Below are 17504 nucleotides of genomic sequence, written 5' to 3'. Positions count from 1 at the left end.
TCCATGTACAAGGTGATATCTTATGCTAATCTTTCATCTTCACATAAGATATTCTCCATGGCAGTCTCTTCTGTGAAAGAGCCAAGAACTTATGGCCAAGCAGTCACTCATGACTGCTGGAAAAAGGCCATGAATGAGGAAATTATAGCCCTCCAAAACAACAACACATGGGAGCTGACAGAATTGCCTCAAGGAAAGACACCGATTGGATGTAAATGGATTTTCAAGACTAAACTCAATGCGGATGGCACAATAGAGAGGCATAAAGCCAGATTAGTAGCGAAAGGCTGCACCCAACAGTTTGGTGTGGATTACATCGAGACGTTTTCACCAGTGGCTAGGTTGACCACCATACGCACATTCATAGCAGTGGCAGTTTCTAAGGCTTGGAATATACATCAAATGGATGTTAACAACGCGTTCCTACATGGTGATCTTAATGAAGAGGTATACATGGTTTTACCACCTGGATTTCAAAGCGTAAAACCAAATCAAGTTTGCAGGTTATTAAGATCTTTATACGGTCTTAAGCAAGCTAGTCGTCAATGGAATGAGAAACTCACTGCTGCACTCATCAAGATTGGTTTTCACCAGTCCAAATCCGAGCCTTCTTTGTTCACAAAAGGAGCTCATGATGATTTTGTTGCTCTATTAATATATGTTGATGATATAATTGTGGCCAGTTCCAGCTTATCAGCCATCAATTCAGTCAAGCAATTCCTGGACAGCAAATTTAAGATCAAAGATCTAGGACCCCTTGGCTATTTTTTGGGTATTGAAGCCTGCAGAACAAATGATGGATTAAACCTCTGCCAGGGTAAGTATGCGCTGGACATTCTGGAAGATGCAGGGTTCTTAGATTGCAAGCCGGCAAGCACTCCCATGGCTCAAGGATCAAAACTCTCACATGGTGATGGAACTCCTTTAGCCGATCCTAGTTGCTACAGAAGATTGGTCGGTCGAATGCTTTACCTCACGGCCACTCGTCTTGATATTGCCTATTCTGTGCAACAATTAAGCCAATATGTTGATTCTCCTACAGAGAATCATTTGTTGGCTGCACACCGAGAGTTGCGATACATAAAAAGCTCCCCAGGGCAAGGATTGTTCTATCCAGCCAATACTCAACTCGATTTAAAAGTCTTCTCCGATTCGGACTGGGCAGCATGCAATGAAACAAGAAGATCCATTACTAGATATTGTGTCTTTCTGGGAGAAGCACTGATTTCATGGAGAGCTAAAAAGCAGCTAACAGTTTCAAGATCTTCATCCAAGGCCGAATATAGAGCCTTGGCAGCCACAGCTTGTGAAGTACAATGGCTAGCTTATCTCCTGCATGATCTGGGAATCACCCTTCACAAACCTGCCACATTGTTTTGTGATAGTAAATCCGCGGTTGCCATTGCCAAGAACCACGTGTTCCACGAGCGCACCAAGCATATAGACATCGATTGTCATGTTGTTCGAGAGAAATTGAACCAAGGGCTCATCAAGCTGCTGCCAATTTCATCTGCAAACCAGATAGCAGATGGATTTACTAAACCTCTGGCCATCCCTCAATTCCGGCAGTTTATGTCTAAGCTAGGGATACAAGATTTGTATGCCCCAGCTTACGGGGGGGGGGGGGGGTATTAGACAACACAAAATGAAATCAAGAAGGGCTCAATTGTCTTTATCCATCTCATTCTGTTATAACGGCCTTTGGCGCCTGTTTTAGTAGTCGTATATTAGCTCTCCTAAACTGCCTAGAGAGGCAGTTAGATCACTCATCATCCTCTGTAATCAACTCTCCCTCTCAATGCAAAGTTACTGTTTCATCGCATAGCTCAACTTCCATCACAGCTGTGTGGACCACGATCCATGCAATAACTATTGGTCAACTAAACCAATAATTTTATTGGTCAAATTTTTCTCCTAATATTTTTTCTATGATGACATGATGTCCCTTACAATCATTTGGTGCTCATTAATTGAGTGGGAATCTGTGAAGCGGGTAGAATTTAGAATAATAGCTTGCATTGTTACTTATGAATTTATGATAGAAATCATAATATGTATTATAGAAATTAATATCAATTTGAAAAAATAAATTGTTACTTATAATAGATATTGTAATATTTATATGTGAAATTGTGATACTAGTTAGACTAAAATGATTGTTACTAATGATAAATATTGTAATACTTATAATTGAAATTGTGATACTTACAAAGTGTAATTCTAATATAAATATTGCAATACTTATATGTGAAATGTTATTTATGATAGAAATTGTAATACGTATTGTAGAAAGTTTAATACCAATTTAAATTAAAAATAAATCGTTACATATGATAGATATTGTAATAGTTATATGTGAAATTGTGATTCTATTTAGGATAAAATTGATTGTTACTAATGATACATATTATTATTTATTATAATACTTATAACTAAAAGTCAAAAATTGTGATACTTACAAATTGTGCCTTCATTGAACTATCTCACCCGCTTGTCTACACCTCGACCCATATTATGGAGAAGGATCCGTGAGACGGTCTTACACAAGTTTTTGTCATGCATCATTAGCTAAAAAGAAAATTAATTACCTAATTAAAAATACCATGTAAGGAGGGGAAGATTGTGTGAGAAAATTTTGGAGGGTGGGTAGCTTACTCTGGTTATAAATATTAGATGAAGAAGAGCAAGCTAATGCAGCTACGTTGAAGTTAAAGAGAATTCATCACTATTAATATTGTTGATGAGATAGATCAAAATATTTTTACAACTCTTAAATCCACCTAGCAAGCCTTAAATAATTGCAGCAGATTATATTGTTCATTCATAGATGCAATACAAGACAGTATGTAATATAGTAATCTATAGCCTATTCAAATTAATTAGCAGCTTTAGAGTTTTTCTTTGCAATAGCTTTGCATCATCTACTCCTCATCTTCATCAAACTCGCCTTCATCGGAGTCATCTTCAAGCTAGAGACCGGAGGTTACGTTGTCATGAATCAATGAAAACAAATTAGGATGTGATGAAACTAAATGAAGTTGGTAGAAAAATTAAAGGAGACTGAAATAAAAAGCAATTGAGAAAATGAAATGGAGATTGATTGAGAGACCTGAATTTACTTGGCTGACTCCATGACAACCATATATTTCTCAATGACAACCATATTTTGGTTTCCATAGTCATGCTGTTCAGCCTGAATTTGCTTTGCTGACTCCACTGCAGAAGGATGGCACTTCTCTAATTGGATTAAGTTCAATGTTGGAATTTCTGCAAAGCTATTCGGGATCTCTCTCAATTTATAGCAATCTTCAAGGAATAGGTGCTCAAGTTTTGGAAAATTATCAGCACCAACTTCCAAATGCTTGAGATTAACAGACCGAATTTGCAAACAAATTAAGTGGCAGAATTTCACATTCTCTGGTACTTCCCACTTTTCTCCAAGCTCACAATACCTTAACTTGAGCACCTCAAGCCTTGGTAACTTGCTCAAAACATTAATTACCTCCCACTTAGATTCTATAAAATCAAACCTCAGCTTCCTAATGTTTTTCAAGAGAAGAATATTGTTAATGATTTGAGCCATCCTATCCGGAATTACATAGGTAGAGGTCCATGTTCTAACCCAAAGAGACAAACTCTCAAGCTGCAGTAAACAGACAAGGTCCTTAGTGCAATCATTGGTTTTGCTTATAATAATAGATACCTTCTTTAGGTATGGAACTTTAGTTAAGGACTCTTGGTCGCAATCATTAGACAGCAATCCAGAAATGACCTGCAAGTTTCGATGAACAGATTTGGGCAAATCATAAAGTACACGACAGCTAATATACTGTACTTGTGGAAGCTTCAAATCCTTCAATCCTGCAGACACACTAAATGTTTGAAGATTCCAAGCTTTGGAGACTAATGAATCAAGAGGATCAAAGTCCCGGAATATCTGTAGGTATCTCAAATGGATATGAACAGTCGGACTTGGCGAACGGAATTCAGTAACATAGAGTACCCTCAATAAGCTGAAAAATACCAAACTTATTGAATGATATTTGTGCCACTCCAGAAAATAAAAGATGGACCGGCAGTGTTTTGACAGAGAAAGTAACGCAGAGATGCCAAAATCTTGAAATGACACCCTTTGCATTCTTATCCAACGGACACCTTTCTCAGGGAAATTGCAACCACTCTCGTCGGCAACATACAAAAGACACTGGTTCTGACCTTCTCTTACACAAAAGGCATGCAATAAATCATGTACTTTAAACTCTTTAATTTTTCTTCCACAACTACTTCTTGTGCTTACAAGAATTAAGTTTCTATCCATAAGTTCATTTATGTACCTTTTAGCCACCGCTTCAAAACTCTCATTCTTAAATGCCTTTACAAGTCCTTCCGCAGCCCATAACCTTGCAAGGTTGTTAGCATTGATCTTATAATCTTCTGGAAAAACTCCTAAATATAAAAAGCAAGCTTTCAAATTATGGGGCAAGTGACTATAACTCAATGAAAGGATTCTCCAACATTCTTCATCATCTAGAGTTGATGTTGAAGAACTTATTAGAGCATTAGCAGTATTCTTCCACTCAACTAGTGTATTGAGTTTTGAAAATAAACCTGCTACCACAACAATTGCTAACGGCAGTCCGTTACATTTCTCAACAATTGGTCTCCCAATTGTCTCAAATTCAACACTGTGAGATTTGCATGCCTTTTTATGAAATAATTCCCAACTTTCACTCTGATCTAATAAGTGCATTTGATGGGAGAAGTAATTGTTAGAGCCAATATAAGTAGCCACCTCTGCAACGCGAGTAGTCAACAATACTCGACTCCCATTTATATCGTCTGGAAAGCAAGAGTTAACATCATTCCATGACTCTATGCTCCATACATCATCCATCACTACGAAGTACCTTTGACCCTTCAAACTTTGGTAGAGTTGTAATGCTAGATCCCCATCATCGCTATTGTTTACATTGTCTTTAGAACCAAGAAGATCTAAGAGCATTTGCCTCTTATTGTGATGTTGTGATACAACAACCCATAATTGTCTGTCAAAGTTGGAGACAATTGATGGATTTTCAAAAACTCGTCTAGCTAATGTTGTCTTGCCGATTCCTCCCATACCTTGAATTGAGACAACTTCTCGTTGTTTAGATGGATGTTGTATTAGCATTTTCATTATAGTATCGAACTCATTGTTCTTCCCGACCATTATGTCCTCAGTGTGTGAAGCATGATTGGAAGAACCGGAACTGTCCATCTTGACAAGTTCATCATCAGATTTTGGAATAACATCAAGTGTAGTCTTCCTTCCTTGCGCAGCTATGTCATGCTTGTACTCCATCATGACTTTCTCCACCTCTTCTTTAATTGCATCAATGTCTTCTATTGATTGTTGCAATACATGACTAAGTCTATGAGAATGCTGAGTTTTTTTGGCTTCAGTGTCCTCTTGTCCCATTTCCTGGTCAGCTTCTTTACAGAGATGTACCACATAGAGTTCAATTTCATCTTCTACTCTGAAAGCTACATCTCTGAGCTCTGTTTCCAAGTCTTTAATTGCTTCAACACCATCCATTCTGAACTCGTCGAACAGTTGTATGAGAAAACCAAGCTTTGCATGGAGAGATTGGATGAGGTCTTTGTTAAAAGGGATGAGTTCCAATTGTTGTAGGAATGGACGAGGGTGAGGTTGCAAGAACTCAAGCTCTAATGTTCTGATAAGAGAATTTACAGCTACACAAGCCATTCTTTTCTCTCTCTATCTCTATCTCTGTTGGTATAGGTGTGAAGATTAGCAGATGAGTGGAATTGGGTAATGGCACAGATCTGATTATTTTATTTTATTACTTTTTTTTTTCCACCAATCAATCAAATAGCCAAAGACTATTGACATGACTAAATTCTGATTGATCTGAATTAGTTTCATCTCGAAAAATAAGAATATCAATGCTGTATTATCTTCTAATTTGCAAATTTCATACGGCCCGTTTGATTCCTGCAATAATTGCCACTGATCTGATCACTGCAATAATTCCTTGCCGACAGCTTTCTTTAACCTTTGCTTTCCAGCTCTAAAGTTTCCATTATTGGTGCAATAATTCAAAATTAGGCATGGCCTACTACTTATTTTATTTTATTTTTTCCACCAATCAATCCAATAGCGAAAGACCATTAGCCTGACTAAATTTCGATTGATCTTAATTAGTTTCATCTCGCAAAATGAGGGCAAATTATGTTATGCATCCGTATGCACCATGCATGGTGCATACGGATGCAAAAACGACGTCGTTTTAATAAAACGCGTGTCTCCCCTTAAAAAAAAAAAATCAGGTTCGATTCCCAGCAACAACATATGAACTAAAATTCTATAATCGATGAACTATAATTCTATAATCTATGAACTATAATTCCATAATCTAATCTATGAACTAAAAATTCCAGAATGAATGAACTAAAATTCCATAATCTATAAACTAAAATTTCAGAATCGATGAACTACAATTCCGTAATCGATGAATTATAATTCCATAATCTATGAACTAAAATTTCAGAATGAATGAACAATATAATGTTGTTGCTGGGAATCGAACCTGAATTTTTTTTAAAGGGGAGACGCGCGTTTTTTAATAAAACGACGTCGTTTTGACATCCGTATGCACCATGCATGGTACATACGGATGCACAGCATAACGATTGCAAAATGAGAATGAGGAATTTTACATAAACTCTCAAATCTTACTTCTATTTTTTATTCTCTATAATATAACATGCCTTGATTGCTTAATATATTAGGGGTCATGATATTTATCCATTTCTTTTCTTCCTCGAATCAAATTTGAACATAAGTGGAAGTATGTTTTTGGGAGTACATGAAGTATTTTTTTTTAATGAGAATATCAATGCAGTATTATCTTCTAAATTTGCAAATTTCATACGGCCCGTTTGGTTCGCCGAAAATATTTGGAGAAGAATAGAATTGAAATTTCATGGAAAATAAATTACAGAAAAAACTAATAACATTATTTGGTTGGTAGAAAAGAAATTACTAAGAATATTGAAACCACTATTTGGTTAGATTTGGAATTGTAAGAAATAATGAATATAAAGACCAATATATCCCTCCACAATAATAAAAATAAGGGTAATTAAGAAAAATCAATGAGGACAAAAGTCACACTTGTTTTCTATGGACAACAAAATATCGGAAGTGTTTGGTTTGATGGAAAACTTTTTTGTAAGGAAAATTAAAAGATTTCCCTAAATTTGAGGAAGATATATTTTCGTTCATTTAATTCATTCTTCCAAAAGGTTAAACCCCAACCCTAAGGGCCCTCCACACTCCGACCTAACAGAACATTTGGGAGGACGTTCAGTTAATTCATGACTTATATATGACTATTCTGCCTTTGCAATTCATTCTTACGTTTATTATCATTAATTCATTATTATTGTGTATGAATATATAGGTCTTTATACTCATTATTATTTAAAATTGTAAATCAAACCAAATAATGGGATCAATATTTCTAGTAATTTCTTTTCCATCAATCAAATATTTAAATCAATTTTTCCTAGTAATTGCTTTTCCATGCAATTTTAATTCCATTTCCCTCAATTATTTTTCACAAACCAAACGAGCCCCAAGAGTGAGTTAAGGAAAACTTTTTCTCATTCAGTCATTCTTGAGAAAAACTTTTTCCAATAGAAAATATTTTACTAAATAAATGTACATTTTTAATATACTAAAAGTACATTATTTATATATTAAATATACATTATTTGATAGTATACAAAATAATATACTTTCAGTACTCAAATAATATATATACTTTATATACATAAATAATGCACATTTTATTTGTGATTCATACAACTGTGTGGACCATGATCTATCCAATAATGACTCCCCAAACAATGCCATGGCCTGGAGTGGGTAGGCATGACCCAGTCTATATTTTTTGTTTGCTTAGCCAAGTTCAACTAAACATTTGATTTTTTGTCTTAAGAAAAAACATTTGATTTTGCGTTTTAAAATTGTGAGTTTCAGCTAGCCTAGCTCATTATCTATATCTATATCTATATTCTATATCTCTATATCTCTATCTCTATATACACGGCTGGAAATCAGCAGATTTTCGATCACCTGAAAATGATCGAAAACGCTTGTTCCGACCTCTTTTCCGACCAAATTGGGTATCCGAAAAAATCCACCTCGCTATATCTGACAACCGGAGAAGTGCTCGTAAATAGCAACCACTTTTCTAAGCCCGTCGAAAAAAATGACCAAGAGGATAGTCGACCGGGTCCAGATTTTCCGACCACTATGGTGGTCGGAAAACGGTATGTAGTTAATAAAAAAAAATTCATTTCACTACAGAGGAATCCTCTGTAGTGAAATGAATATATATATATATATATATATATATATATATATATATATATATATATATATATATATTGTTGCAAGCTGCAGAAATAAATTTAAGGTAAATATCCATGTTTCCAGTGGTGGACTTCAGCAATCTGTGTTGTGGGATAACACATTTCAATTACGAAATTAAACTATTAAAGCACATACACAAGTTTCGTTAGTATTTGCAAGTATGTGAATAAATTTAAGGTAAATATCTAAAAACTGATCAACAAACTCAGACATCACTAATCAATTTGACCATGGCATACCCTCATAATGTTTGAAGAGACAACGTTAAGTTCATACAGACGACAAATCCCAATGCTCTGTAATAGAAGACAACTCAAAATTATCTTTCAAAGACATGCACACTCCAGTACAAAATTCATCTATCTCTAAAATTATGTTTTTCTTATTGGGGATAGGGCTAAAACTGTATGCAAAAGAGGTGCAGATGAGAAAAGAAAGAACTCAATGTTGGACCTTCAGTAGAACTTGGGCCTGTTGTACAGGCTGTTTGTACAATAGATTTTCCAACAAGCTGATTCCAAGCTTCATATATACATGATGTCAGATAAATTGGTGCAATCTGTAATTATGTCAAGGTATTTAGGAAAAGACACAGTACTGTCAATAACATAACCAAAAGCTTTAAAACAGTTAGAAGAAATGATAAAACAAGACCATCAAACATCTTTACAACTCTCATGTCTAAGTTTTTGCCATCAACAATTTTAGAGTATCTGAAAGGTTGTAGGCAATATGCGTGCTATGCTAATATAACTATATCACAAATTCTTGTACTTCGATGTCTTAAAATTAGCCAGTAGGTCCGCAATATACGCATTGTCATCTAAGCCAACGTATTCCTCTACTTAAGAAGACAGCTTGTTACTGGACCAATGTTCAAATAAACTAAAATAAAATAAAACGGAACATCATATGCAAAATGGTGTTGGAAAAGGTTACCATTTCCTGGCTCCGGCGACTTAGAACCATTGGCAACCTTTCGACATTCAAATTGGGTAAAGCTAGAATAAGCTGACAATTTGATTATCCCTGCAAGATTATACCAAAATTTAAGTTCTGTTTACTCATCATATGCATTTAAAAACAAAAATTAAACAATATTTCCTTCTTTTTTCGTCTTCTTTAGATTATACCAAAATTTTGTTTTCAAATTTTGTTTAATTGGTTGAAAACAAAATTTTTCCTCTTCTTAATAACTATTAAAGTCTTGGACAACAAAAGCTCCAAATAAAAGAAGGCACTATTATCAAGGTCAAATGAAAGCAATTTCTCAAGTATAAACAAAAGGCAATTGTAGCTCAAACCTTGGATATAGTAAGCTAAATACTCTCCTATTACTAATGAGATTTATTCAAAACTCATGTACCATGGAGTAGTAGGTTACCTTAGCCAAGCCTTTGATTGATTTAGCTGTCTCTTCAGAAAAGAACCTCTTCAAGACATTATATATAAAGTTGTCAAAGATTATAAACACTGGTTATGCAAGAGAATTAGCAATAAAAGCAATACACAAGATTTCATTATGACAAATTCAAATCAAAAGACTAATAAGTGACTCCCAAATTGGTTTGGGTTACCCCATCTAGAATTGTTAATACTTAATAGTATGAGATTGCTTGAGCTTACTTGAATTTCAGTATAAGCATAACAGGTCCAAAAATTTCATCTTTTGCAATTAGCATGTCATCCTGCATGAGGCAACAAAAGCATATATAGAATGTTTTGAATTCTCTACATATTGAAGATTTTAACTGCATCCATCTTTTTATGATTGAATTATAGTGTAGAAGGTTTTTACCAGACATCTGTAAATATAGTTGGCTGGATGAAATAGCCTTTTCTGTCCAGTGGCTTACCACCAGTTAGCAATGTAGCACCCTCCCTCTTCCTATGCTCTATATATGAAAGTATCTTCTCATACTGATTTCTGCTAGCCTAAATGCATCAAATAGACATGTATGTTAAAGCATATTGGTATTGGTAAACTTAATGGTGTATATAGCTTGTTTCAAGCAAACTAGATCATACTTAGGGTCCCTGTTGAACATTTGGATCAAAAGGGTCACCAACCACCTTTGCTTTCGCCTTTGCGACTACTTTCTTAACAAACTTGTCATAAATTCCTTCCTGGACAAACACTCGTCAGGAAGTCGCAAATATTTCACCCTGCCAAAATGCCAAATTAAAACCCCAATATCAATCAGTATATCTACATGCTAAGAGTTGAGGAAAGGAAACTTGGGATGAAGATTACCTTATTATATGTGACTCCAGCTAAACCAAGATCCGAAACCTTGTCAACATCTACATCATCAAAGACTATGAAAGGAGACTTGCCTCCCAACTCTAGTGAAACGGGTTTTAGATTGCTAGTTGCTGCAGCCTGCATTATCTTATACCCTACTTCTGTCGACCCTGTAAAACTAACCTGAGAGGAAATCATGAGACAAAAATTTTAGTTAAGAAAGAAGGCTAGCTATGGTTTTTTCTTTTCCATCTGAATGTTTACCTTCCTTAGCTTGACTGTTTAAGACATTTCTCTTTCATTGGGAATGTGTATTAAGGGAGATTACCTTATCAATGCCCATGTGAGAGCTAATGGCGGCACCAACAGTAGATCCAAATCCTGTAATCACATTCAGCACTGTTTGTAGATTGAGAAAAACATAGTCTTTAATTATATAAGAAGGGTAAGAAAAAAGAAAAAAGGAAATAAGATGAAGCTTACAAGCTTAGCCAAATGAGCATAATAGAGAGCAGAAAGGGTTGTCTGTTCACCAGGCTTGACAATCACAGTACAACCAGCTGTTAATGCGGCGGCAACCTTAAACCCAAATATTTGTGCCGGATAATTCCAGGGAATTATGAGTCCTACCACACCTATTGGTTCACACAATGTGTATGCTTAGAGCTCACTCGACATCTTGAGAGTGGTGCCATGGATTTTGTCTGCTGCACCAGCGTAGTAACGAAAATACCCTGCTGTTGAAGGCACATCTGCATACTAAGATGTGCACTAAAGTGCGCAAATGATGCTTCCATTTTCTGGATGGTCTCACAAATACTACGGTATTGCTCTTCCATATCCTTGTGCTGCTATTGCATTACTTCCCTTTCCTCACGCCACCAGTGGCCTCCAACCACACTGCTATTTCAGCCATTTCTAATTGTTTTTGCTTCAAGTGAGGCACAGTTTCCAAAAAAAAAAAAAAAGCATAATAAGACCACAAAAATTGGTGTATAACCATTATAAACTGTAAAGTGGAAAAAATTCTACTTCTACTTTTGTAGGTGTTGCAGATCCGAATATTCAAGCAAACAACATACAGTTCATTCATTCTTAATTTACAGCTATTAAACTAACAACATAAATACCTTAGCATCTGCTAATGAATGAAAAATCAAAATACCCCAACATCTGTCTATACTTGGGGATGAGAAAACTTCAGAACCTTACCATGTTTTCTCATGTTTCAAAAGATTAATAGTTTAGTCAAAGAAAGGAACCCCAAAAGTAATTTACAAAGTATAAGGATAAATTTAGATATTTTTTAAAAAATCGTTTAGAAGCAGATTGTACGTACCTCTACTTTGTCCCATGCTCCTTTTCTGACATCAGTTTTCAAATTTGAAACAATAGCAGAGCTAACTAACTGTCGATGCATGCCTATTTCAGTAATCTACAAATTCAAAAGTTGAGAACACCTATTTTGTTAAACTAATTAGACAACGAAGAGATTGAATAAAAGAATAACCAACCTTTCATGAACTGTCTTGCTTCTTCTTAAAACGCTGAAAAAAACATACCCGACTCTTGCTCATCGCCAAACAGATTAAAATGACTAGACGATGCTACTCGTCGCTCGTCGACCAAATGCTGCTACTCGGCACTCACAACCGGAGCTCGTTGACCAGATGTCAAATTAGAAAAGCTTGCCTTTCATTGGTACTTCAACAAGCATTCTAGAATTCCATGGTGGCCCGAGAAAGAAAGCCTTACAAGACACTAGAAATCAAAGCAAACCACTATAAAAAAAAAAAAATCAACAATATAAAAAGGAATACAACAACAAAACACTACAAAGACAGCAACCATCTAACAAGATAATGACAAGTGAATCTCTTCTGCTCTTCACCATCATTATAGTGAAAACATCATTTAAGACTTGTTTAGTTTAAAATGAATAACATTTAATTCTCAACTATCTATAAGGACTATGGAGGGCAAGCTGATATAGCAAGAAGCTTGATTAAGGATTAAGTGATTAACTAGGTTACACTTTAAGCTTTTATTAAAGCAATTGTGAACCGCAATCAGCATCAAATAAATGCAAAACAATTATGAGCCCTAACAAACTTGTAATCATCTTATTTAATCTAGAACGAAACCTCCCAACCTTAATATGCAAGTTCCAATGCATTACATATCTAAGCATTTAAATGCACAACCAAAAGTCATTTCACTTCATATATAGTGTGATGATATGGATGTCTCAACTGATCCTATTGAATCTAGTGATGAAGAGCAAGATATTCACTATTCACTGACTTTATCTTACGAATTTAGGGCTTAAATTATGATTTAGGGATAATGGAATTAGGAATTTAGGGATTAGGGTTTAAGATTAGAGTAATCGAAATATAGAACTAACCTGTAGCGCAGCAGAAATGGTGATGGCGACGAGCGACAGTGATGGTGACGAGTGACTTTGACGGCAAAGACCCAGGTGTGCTCTGCTAAAGAGACGAAGATCTGCTATTGGTGGGGGAGGCGGGAAGAAGCAACTAAAGCGATGGGAGATTTCTGACCAGAGATTTGGAGCGGAACGGCTTCTATGAATACAATAGATTTGCTGTGAGAGACTTGAGTGGAATAAGAAGAAGAGAGCGGTGTCTTCAAAAAAAAAAGGAAAGCGGTGTCTTTAAAAAAAAAAAGAAAAAAAAAAAGAGGAAGAAAGAAAGATAGCGGAGAATAAATTAGCTAGCATATGTATATATGTACTGTAAAGGTATTTCCGACCACAGAATGTGGTCGGAACAATGAATATCAATTTAAAAAATTTGAATGGCTAAAATATTTCAACATTTTTTCGTCCAGCCCAACCTTTTGACGGAAAATTAAAAAAATACCACCTTTCCCGACCCTTTTTGTGGGTGGTCAGAAAAGTGGTCAGAATTTAAACATTTTCCAGCCGTGATATATTAAAGCAAAATGGTTGGCACAAAAATTTCACCCCCAAAACTTAGGGGCATATTTGTCAAACCAAAATTCAAATTATTTTAATAAATTATTAATTATTAATTTTATTAATCATCCATATATTTTTTCATAAAATCATCCATTTTATTAATCATCCATATATATTTTCATAAAACCATCCATTTATGATTTTCAATCAAATAAATTCTCTAAATTATTTTAGTAAAACTATTAATTTCATTAATCATCCATATATATTTTCATAAAATCAGCCATTTATGATTTTCAATCAAATAAAGTTACAAATATATACATCCTCTATAAATAGGGTATAATGTGCATGGAAGAGAAAGCAGAATATGTAAATTACATAGCTAGAAAGGAAAGACGTTGTCACTCTCTCCCTCACAAACTTGTGGAGTTTTCTCTCAATCTCTTTCTTGAATTTGTGAGAGAGATGGAAAGAGCTTGCCTTCTAAAGAAGGGCCCTTGGTCTACCAAAGATGATTTACTGCTCACCAATTACATTTAGAAACATGTCTAAAGCCAGTGGAGATCTTTGCCCAATAAGGCCAGGCAATTGTCGCTTGAAGTGTTTTTAGTGCCGCTGGATCCAACCAATTGGGCGTTGATGGAGACCCTGGTAACATTGGCTACAAAGCTGATTTCGTAATTTTCCGGGGCCAAGGAAGGGCTTGCGTTTTTCTTATCGGAAATCAAACTCCTCTTCTCCTATATTCCTTCCAGTTTACTGGAATTAATTGCATTTACTGAAATTTTTCAATAAAATTGAAATTTGTACTTAATTCCATTTCTGACTTTAATTGTTTATTAATATAGGAGATTGTAAATGAAAAACAACAAAATCAACCCGAACTTGAACCAGCAACTATTTGGTATGAGGCAACAGGTGGCTTAAAGAAGGGAGGTTCTGTTTTTGGGTTTGGATCAAGTACCCAATATTACTTCCCCGAGGTGGCAAGGCGAAAAAAATCTACATATTGGTCATCCTCACATGCAGCTTGTGAGGAGAGAATTAAACAATTGGAGCAAAGCAACAAGGAGATTTTGGAGCAAAACAAGAAGATTATGGAGTTGTTATGTGGTGCACATCCGGAATTGTTACAATCTGTTGTTCCTACAACTCATAGCAATCAAAGTAGTGGTATTGGTTTAGATAATATCAATGTGAATGATGATACCCAATCTCCAGTGTAATCTCAATCTCCATACCAGTGTAATCTTTTGACTAAGTACTTGTGCTGTAAATGGTGGAAATATTTAGAATTGTAAAGTAGCTATTAATTTTTGAAATGTGAAGTAGCTACTTTTTTTTTGAAATGTGAAGTAGCTACTTTTTTTTTGAAATGTGAAGTTACATTACTATAAAATTGCTAGTTTTTGGTGATGTTACATTGTTATAAAAGTATATTTATTTTTAAAAAAATTATTATTGCAGGGTAAATTAAAAATAGTGAAATTCTTTTTATAAATAATTTATGACATTTAGTTTCCGACCACCAGTGGTCGGAAATCACAATCCCATAATTGTAAGGGATAGATATTTCCGACCAAATGGTGGTCAGAAAATTGCAATTCCTTATAGTCAACGAATTGTGATTTCCAACCATTTGGTGGTTGGTCGAAAATTTCCGACCATAAGATGGTCGGAAATACATGGTCAGCTTCCTTTCGCAAGTGACCAAAAATGTTTGACCACCTATTATTGTGGTCGGAACTTCCGTCCACTTGAGAGAGTGGTCAGAATTTCCGACGAGCGTTTTTCTGGGTCCCAAAAGTGGTCGAAAAACTAGTCGGAACAGTGGTTTCCGTTGTGATTATAGTGATTTCCGACCACTTTCGGGTGGTCGGAAAATTGCTGTTTTCCAGCCGTGAGTAGCCTATTTCGAAAATTCTAAGTATTGAGTATATTTATGTATCAAGTTTTGACCCAAAAAGTCAATTTGAGTGAAATGTAAGTCAAATGTTTTTACTTAGAAACATCCCTATAGGAAATCTATTTTATTACCAAAGATGTTTAAACCTATTTTATTACCTTAGGTTAGTGTAAAATAAGGAGCCTGATGATTCATAAGTCAATGGACCAAAATGCCCTTCTCAGCCAATATCTTACCTAGGGTTTCGTACCCTATATAAGCCACACTATTTGCCTCCTTCACTTTAAGCAAACAAAATCTTAGAAAGAGAAGAGAAAGCACAATAAGCTACTTCCCTCCATTCATTTTCATCTTCCTCCTTCCATTCATCTCCTGACAATCATCTTTCACCCTTCTATTTCATCTCTTCTATCTTATAGTGTATGTATGAGTTTGTGATGGGTGTTGTATGTGTTTATGTTATTGTTGGAGGAAATAGGAGCTGAGGGTGGAAGCCATTGTTGAAAGAAGAGGAGGGATTCACACTAGTGTTAGCAAAGCTCAAAGGTATAAACCATGGATTTCCAAATCTATTATTTTAGCCCTATGTTCATAGATTTCTTGAGATTTGATGTTTACAAGAATCTAGAGCTTCGGCTCTGTTTGTAATGGGTTCGGTTGTGTGTGAAGACCCGAACATGTTGGTTGCGTGGAAAGCTCTAATCAACCATTACAAACTATATGATATTGGCGCCTTAGAGGGCTTCGACTCTGTCTGCTATGGGTTCGGTTGTGTGGGAAGCTCTGGATAGGTTGGTTGTGTGGAAAGCTCTGGTCAACCATTGTGGACTGATCCAGTTGTGTGGGAAGCTCCAGGTTGCCTTTATGATTATTATTATTTGTGAGTAACCTAGTAGAACAATCCTGTGTTACTAGGGTTATTAACTACCTTGGGGTTTGGAATCCTTGGGGTGTGCGCACTTAAGGTTTTAGTTCTGATTTCACTGGTATTGGCATTGATATATGATTATGATTTGAGTCCTCCACACTTATACATTATATGACACTTCGATTATGATATGGATACCTTCACTTATGTATTATTATGTTATGTTATTACTTGAGAATGAAATTTGAAGTATCTATATGACTATGATATTATTTGAAAGTTCATTCGAGAAATCAAGTAACATATCTGTCCTATTATGTTTATATGAATGATTTTGAATTGAGTACTCGTGAGTATCCCATATCGTACTTTTGGACTATTGTTATGTATTCCTTTGAGTATATTGATTTTTATTTGAGTTGGTGTTGAGTAAACCCTATTAAAATGTTTCTAAGCGCCGTGTCTTGTTTAAAAATGATTTGATGGTGTGTGTCCTTCTACTAAACCTATTACTCATGTGTGTATCCCTTTTTAAAATCTCCTTTGTTAAGTGGTGTGAGTACTATTTTAAAATACCAAAACTTATTTTAATTTTACCTTTTAATAATTATACCTTTTTATCATAAATCAATCTTCTAATGATTACTGTAAGATCTACCACATAAAAATCTTTTAATGTGCAGTTCTGTCATATAAGGATCTTTTGAATTATTTGAGATTGTCCAACCATAAATTTGCTAGTTTAGACCATGTGAGAAAAGTTTAGAGCATCTTCAATAGTGGGCTATTTTTTGTGATTTTTGAATAGTTTTTGTAAAAATGATTATAAAAAAGAAGATGGTAAGAAAGAAAGAAAGAAAAAAAAGAGAGCTGATTTTCTAATTTGCAAGACATACAAACTCTCTGCAAAAACTGATTTCCTAATTTGCAAGACAAATGGCGCAATATAACTTGCAAGACATACAAACTCTCTGCAAAAACTCCTAAGACTGTCCTCATCCCGGAAAGAGGGCTTGCAACATGATGTGTAAGATGACGTGGACTTTTTATTTTTATTTTGTTTTAATTTTTTATCCTATGTGGCTTGAAAGCTTG

The 17504-nt window shown here is 35.1% G+C and overlaps 1 protein-coding gene and 2 long non-coding RNA genes across 4 annotated transcripts; all 3 read right to left on the bottom strand.

Annotated features, from left to right (window-relative positions):
- Positions 1–2647: 2647 nt before the first annotated feature.
- Positions 2648–5813, bottom strand: LOC109175094 (putative late blight resistance protein homolog R1A-10). Of its 2 annotated transcripts, none has more exons than XM_019324343.1 (2): positions 3110–5813; positions 2648–2969 (listed from the first exon to the last, which is right to left on the bottom strand). In XM_019324343.1, the coding sequence occupies exon 1, from the start codon at positions 5744–5746 to the stop codon at positions 3116–3118; it is 2631 nt and encodes an 876-aa protein (XP_019179888.1). In that variant the 5' UTR covers positions 5747–5813; the 3' UTR covers positions 2648–2969; positions 3110–3115. The 2 variants fall into 2 exon arrangements, with proteins under 2 accessions (XP_019179888.1, XP_019179889.1); XM_019324344.1 differs by having other exon boundaries at positions 2648–2972; positions 3142–5813.
- Positions 5814–9382: 3569 nt separating this feature from the next.
- Positions 9383–10591, bottom strand: LOC109175095. The gene is made up of 5 exons (XR_002053247.1): positions 10472–10591; positions 10242–10378; positions 10070–10131; positions 9828–9875; positions 9383–9472 (listed from the first exon to the last, which is right to left on the bottom strand). It is a non-coding gene; the product is annotated as an uncharacterized LOC109175095 (long non-coding RNA).
- Positions 10592–10706: 115 nt separating this feature from the next.
- LOC109175096 lies at positions 10707–11087 on the bottom strand. Its single transcript, XR_002053248.1, has 2 exons — positions 11017–11087; positions 10707–10871 (listed from the first exon to the last, which is right to left on the bottom strand). It is a non-coding gene; the product is annotated as an uncharacterized LOC109175096 (long non-coding RNA).
- Between the last annotated feature and the right edge of the window lie 6417 nt (positions 11088–17504).

This window comes from Ipomoea nil, unplaced genomic scaffold (genome assembly GCF_001879475.1).
Source record: "Ipomoea nil cultivar Tokyo-kokei standard unplaced genomic scaffold, Asagao_1.1 scaffold0684, whole genome shotgun sequence".
Lineage (NCBI taxonomy): Eukaryota > Viridiplantae > Streptophyta > Magnoliopsida > Solanales > Convolvulaceae > Ipomoea > Ipomoea nil.
The sequence above is the reverse complement of the archived record's forward strand: the minus strand, read 5'-3'. Positions and strand labels throughout refer to the sequence as shown.